General features: G+C 51.0%; 1 protein-coding gene across 1 annotated transcript in view; it reads right to left on the bottom strand.

Annotated features, from left to right (window-relative positions):
• Positions 1-3,573, bottom strand: part of LOC129050256 (putative GED domain-containing protein DNM1P46) — a 93,242-nt gene extending 89,669 nt beyond the window's left edge. The window contains exon 1 of the mRNA XM_054532056.1: positions 3,113-3,573. Coding sequence (XP_054388031.1) covers positions 3,113-3,202 — 90 coding nt within the window. The 5' untranslated portion in view covers positions 3,203-3,573. The remainder of the gene's footprint in view (positions 1-3,112) is intronic.
• Positions 3,574-6,192: the final 2,619 nt, after the last annotated feature.

The following is a 6,192-nucleotide window of genomic DNA, read 5'->3' as shown; positions in this document are numbered from 1 at the left end:
CAAAATTGTAACATAACTATGCAAGTGTTTATTGAAAGAACACAAAATAAAAAAGTTATGGGATTAGAAAAAATTATGAGGTTAAAAAGTTATGGGATAAAAAATGTACAAAAGTTGTGGAAAAAAAGTAGAAAAAATTTTTATGAAAAGTTACAAAAAAAGTTATGAAAAAGAAGTTATGGGATTTTTTTTTAAACGTCATGGAAAAAAAATAAAAATTATAAGCAGGCCCCTGTTAGCAAAGCCTGGAGAAGTGGGGCTGGAGTCTCCCCCGCCACCATGTCCCTACCATCCCTTCCCAGGCACCCCTTTACAATTACGGTAGCAGGACAAGACCTCTGTCTAATGGGGAAAGACAAACAGACCCTTTGCCACCTTGACCAAGGCTGAGTCCCTAAATTTCTGGGTGATGATGATTGTTATTTAAGAGCCAGAGGCTGGTGGAGTTGGTTTGTTTGGAGGAGGCCTGATGGCCCCCTTACTCTCACCATAGCAACTTTTCCCTCAGGGGGGCTCCCTTCTTATTCAGAGAGGCAGGACAGTGGGGCTAACTGTGGACCAGGCGAGGGCACGGGCTGCTGGGGTGGCCCCCCTTCCCCAGTGTACATATTGTGTCTGTGTAAGGTTTTGTATATTCCAGAGGGTAGGGCCGCCCCGTATCATACCTAGCTGAGGTTGGAGCTGGCACATGGGGAGGAGGTTCTAATAATTATTTGTGGCTGGGAAACTTATTTATTGCTAGTATAGGACAGAGGAAGGGGGCGGGGATGGGGTCATGGCTCCCTGGTCATGCGACTCCTGTTTATTTTGCTTTTTATTTTGGACAAAACGGATTTAGCCATACTGCTCGGCCTGGTGTGTTCCCGTTTCCCTCACTGGGTCCTGGAGTTTGTGCCACCAAACAAGGAGCCCCAGTGTCTTGAACATGTCCAGCTAGGCTGTTGGGGACCTTCCAGGCGTGTTACCTGTATGCTGCCTGGTGGCGCCTGGGGGATTCCATGGGGACTGCCATGGAGCCTATGGGGTGCAGTCCAGCCCTGACAGCCAACAGGCCTAGAAGCCTGATGCAGCGGTGGCCGGGAAGACAGGTACCAGCACCTAAGGGCACTGACTTCCACCCACCCCAGGCATCTTCCGTTCTGTCCCCTTGCCTCCCTCTCCAGTCTGCACCTGGTGGCCTCTTCTGCAATGAGCCGAGATCGTGCCACTGCACTCTAGCCTGGGCGGACCCTGTCCAAAAAAAAAAAAAAAGGAACTGCTGCCTCCTGCTGCTGAGAGCATACACTGGTATGACCAGCTTAGAAAACAGTTTGGCTCCATCTCATAAGGTTGAATATTCACACTCCTCCCAGCCCGGCAGCTCTACTCTACATCCAAGACAAATTCTTGCCTATATAAAACAGGGGATGTGGACAAGGCATGCAGCTCTGTTCAAAATAGCAAACATTTATTGCCCATCAACTGGAGGGTAGCTGACTAAATTGTGCTTTTTCTTCCCTTTGATTTCCTGTAGTCTTATGATGCAAGTGGCTTTCCCATGGCTAGCTTGGGGAGGGGGATACTCTTGGCAATCGAGTCTGGGTTGGCAGTCCTGCTTAGCCCTAGGGCAATCGGTGCCGCCCAAAACAAGAATAAACAGAACAAGTTACCAGGTGGAGCCAATGCCTTGGGTCCCTGGAGGTACAGACTTGTACCTGTAGGGAATAGCCATCATATACATCAGTCTTTTCAAATGCTTTTGTCACTGGGCTGAGTCCAAAGGACATCCTCTCCCAAAACATTACAAAGTTTATTTGGGCTACCATTTATCCAGCATTTATCATGTGCCTGAGCATGTACTAGTGTACTAATTGCATGCATTATTTTATTTATTTATTTATTTACTTACTTACTTACTTATTCATTTATTTGAGATAGGGTCCCTTTCTGTTGCCTGGGCTGGAGTGCAGTGGTGTGATCACGGCTCACTGCAGCCTCAAACTCCTGGGCTCAATTGGTCTCACCTCAGCCCCCCGAGTAGCTGGGACTACAGGCATAAGTCACCAAGTGCAGCTAATTTTTAAATAAACATCTTTAAATAAACATTTTAAATAAATGAGGTTTGACTTTGTTGCCCAGGCTAGTCTTGAACTCCCGGCTTCAAGCCAGCCTCCTCCTTCTTCCTTTTTGTTGCATTTAATCTTCACCATCACCCGATAAGAGTGCCTGGGTGTAGGTGCTCCACATGGTAACAATGGAGCAACCTCCTCTCATAGGTGACAACGAGATTCAGTTTAGTCAAACAACTTCTCAAAGGTCACACAGTTGGAGGGTGGCTGAGCCAAGATGAAGACCTAGGACTCTAAAGCTGTTGTGCCAGTAAATGACAAAAATCTCTGGGGGTTCAGGATAGCTTCCTCCCAAGAAATCTTTCTCCAAAGATTCTAAAAACAATCATAGATCCATCTTTCATAAAGCAAACAAAACTAGCAGCCCCTTCATTTTGGGGTGGGGAGTGGGGGGAGGATAAAGGTTAGCTAAGCTCCAGGGCATCCCATTTTAATCCTACGTATTTATAAGGCAACTGCCAGCACAGCACCCCGAACCTAAAGAACCCTGCACAGCTGTCTCTGTGGGGCATGGCGTGTCCATGGATGTAAAGATTTTCCAATGTGTGCTTACAGGCCAGTGGCATCATCCTCAGTCACAGGTTAAAGGGCAGCTAGGCCTGGCCTGCTAGGCACCACCATGAGAATCTGCCGAGCTTTCCAACTAGTTTACCTGTTGGTTGCAGTGACAGACGCCCTGAAAAGAAGGGGTGTGGGTGGGAAGAGTTCTGATTTGAGGTCCCCTGATCCGGGCATGATCTCTTTTCCCAGTCGCAGGAATCAGGGGACTCCATCTGTAAACACGGGCTGAAGCTATGTCCCCCAGCCCCCTCTTTCAACCAGGCGTCACCCTCTGCTTCTCTCCCATAGACAGCCTAGAGCTGCCAGCATTCGCTTAGGATCTGTGCCCTCAGGCCTGGCTTAATTTTTTCCTCTCCAAAGAGCCATCTGTAGGGCCAGAGCCCGGCAAAGCCTAACTCATTACTGGATGCCAGTTCCTTTGCCTGACTTTCAGTGATTCCTACCTTACTCTGGGGTTTTATGTTTCTTGTCTCAACGCGAACATTTCTCATTCCTCCACAAGTTGAATTGCTCACTCCAGCCAACTGAAGCATGCTTTTCTTGACAGTTAGCTTGAGGCACACGGTTGGTGCTTAAAAAAAAAAAAGCATTATGTCAATTTCATTCATCAACAAAAGTGATGGCTCCACTGCAAAGTTGATAGTGCTTGCACCTCTGAGTTCAAGAGCCTTCTAGACAAAGGGCTCTGAGCTGAAACATGAGCATGCACACATATGCCTCTCTCTCGGTCTGATGAGATAATTTGGATACGTGGTTGTTATCCTTGAGCATTTTCCTGCCTCATTAATGCACGTGTAGCCAACACAATAATAATCATAGCTAATAACGGCTAAGGCTGAGGACTTTCCTTAGCCAGGTAGTGGCTTTACAACTTTAAAGTTTTCACTAGACTCTCATTGAATCATTTCTCTTTTTCAGATCAAGAAACTGAGACTTACTATCACATTTGGGATTAAGTTAAAACAAAAAAAGAAACTGGGGCTTAAAGTTGTCAAGTATTTCACAGCCAGCAAGTGCCTAAGTTGGAACTTGAACCCAGGCAGTCTAGCCCTGGGATCCTGTGTCCTTACCCACTCTCCAGTGTTGGCTACGCAAAACTAAAGTGTACACATTTTCAACTATAGTTTAAATGCGTGACATATTTTTCACTATATTTTATGTAGGTGACTTTCAGTTTGGGGGTATTCTACTTACACAATCTATTAAGCTGGATATTAACTGAGAACAAAAAGAAACTAATGCACTCTGAAAAACATAAAACATGCGCAACATGATGTCACTGCAAAAGACAAATCAACACATAGCCTTCTTGTGACTGTATTTTGCTGACCGTCCACGAGTTAATCATCTGCCTGAACTCAGCAGTGCTCTGTTCCCTTGGGACACACACACACACACACACACACACACACACACACACACACACACACACACACACACACACACACAGAGTGGCTGTGCCGCCCTGAGCCTCCAGTTGGCGAGTGTGAGGAAGGGACCAGATGGGTCGGGCAGAAAGGTGCTGGGTCAAGGGAGGAGGCGGCAGCCGGGAGCGCGCGCACGCTCTGGACTCGTGCACCCGCCGAAACTGGTGCGCGCAGGGCCCGCCTGGTTGAGGCCTGAGGGGTGAGGGTGACGGGGGCGGGGTAGGGGCAGCCCTTTCCCAGGCGGTAGTGGGGGCAGTGGTTATGTTGCCCTTTGAAGCTTCGGCTTGACAGGAGCCGCCCCTCCTGTGGGTGGAGTCCCTTACAAAAGGAGCAGCCCCGCAGGCCACCACACAGCTCCCGCCAAGGCTTCCGGGCACCTTGCCATTTTCCAGCCACGCTCCCACAAGGGTCCAGGCGGCAGGCAGAGGCAGAGTGGCGAAAGCTCGGCTGGGCGGCCCCGCAGGGTACTCGCCGCTGTAACAGCGGCTCCGGACAGGCTCCCCTTCGCGCCCCTGCCGCCGTAGATGAGTGGAAGATGTCCGTGTCAGGGTTCAAGGCCAAAGTGAAGTTTCTGGGTCTATCTTCCACAAGAACCAGGAGCCGCAGCCCCCGCTCACGCTCCACTGCAACATGACTGTGAGGCGCCCGGCGGCGGCCTCGCGGGGCAGGGCGAGGGCAGAGAGGGGGCGCCGGGAGTCCCAGGGCAAAGGGGAGCCGTCCCCAGAGAGGCCCCACTTCCCCGCCCCTTTCTTCCGCGACTGGCCCGGCCCCGGCCGGGACTGCGGGAGGCTTGGGTGGGAGGAGACGGAGGGCGCGTCTCTCCGACTCCTCGTGTGGGGTAGGCTTGGGGGCTGTTGGCCCCTCTAGGCCCCCGTCGCCGCGCCCCGAGGTGGGAGCCCGCGACTGCCGGAGCCTTCTTGGGACCCATGGTCGCCCTCAGTCGGCCTGCCTGCTCCGGAGACCGCGACAGGGCGGTGCAGGGCGGCTCCGGCGTTTTTTGAGCCCAGGCGGAGAAGGGGAAAGACCTTTAAGATTTTCGGTGTTTTGGCTGGGCGCAGTGGCTCACGCCTGTAATCCCCTCACTTTGGGAGGCAGAGGCGCGCGGATCACCTGAGGTCAGGAGTTAAGAGACCAGCCTGGCCAACATGGTGAAACCCCGTCTCTACTAAAATGTACAAAAATTATCCGGGCGTGTTGGCAGGCGACTTAATCCCCGCTACTTGAGAGGCAGAGGCAGGAGAATCGTTTGAACCCGAGAGGCGGAGGTTGCAGTGAGCCGAGATCCAGCCGTTGCACTCAAACTTGGGGGATAAGAGGGAGACCTTCTCTCAAAAAAAAAATTATTTTTTCTTTTGAGGGAGTCTCACTCTGTCACCCAGGCTGGAGTGCAGTGGCGCGATCTGGGCTCATTGCAGCCTATGTCTCTTGACAGTCCACTGGTTAAAGCGATTCTGCTGCCTCAGCCTCCCTAGTAGCTGGGATTACAGGCGCCCGCCACCACGCCTGGCTAACGTGTTTTTAGTAGAGACGGGGTTTCCCCGTGTTGGCCAGGCTGCTGTCAAACTCCTGACCTCAAATGACCTACCTCTGCCTCCCAAAGTGCTGGGATTCCAGGCGTGAGCCACCGTGCCAGGACCCAAGGCCCTTAAGTTTTAAGGCCTCATTCTTCAGTCAGGTTTTCCTTGCTCCCGCGTGTTCAGCCAATTGGTTTTAAGTTTCTGTTGAAGGAGAAACTAACAATGAGAACGGACTCGTTGATGGAAGAAAAGTTGGAATGCAGCCTCTGGTGCTGTTTGAGTGATCACTCTCCCCCGGGTCTGGCTGCGCACTGCTGTGTTCTGGAAAGGCGCATTGTATGGTAGATGCCGCAGGTAAGAGTCCTGTACAGGTGCTCTGCCCGCTTTTCCTTTCAGGCTTCTGTATCAGCTGTTTTTCCCTTGTAGAATGTGCCTGTGACCTGTGCCCCTGACCTCCACCCCTTAACCCTACCCAACTTGTCTTTACATGTCTCACCATCAAGGCTCTTCTGGGTCGTATTGAGTTCATGCTGATATTTTCCCTTCCTCCCCCCAATTTTTGCTTTGGTCACGTTATGC

This window comes from Pongo abelii, chromosome 16, assembly GCF_028885655.2.
Source record: "Pongo abelii isolate AG06213 chromosome 16, NHGRI_mPonAbe1-v2.0_pri, whole genome shotgun sequence".
Taxonomy (NCBI): Eukaryota; Metazoa; Chordata; class Mammalia; order Primates; family Hominidae; genus Pongo; species Pongo abelii.
The sequence above is the reverse complement of the archived record's forward strand: the minus strand, read 5'-3'. Positions and strand labels throughout refer to the sequence as shown.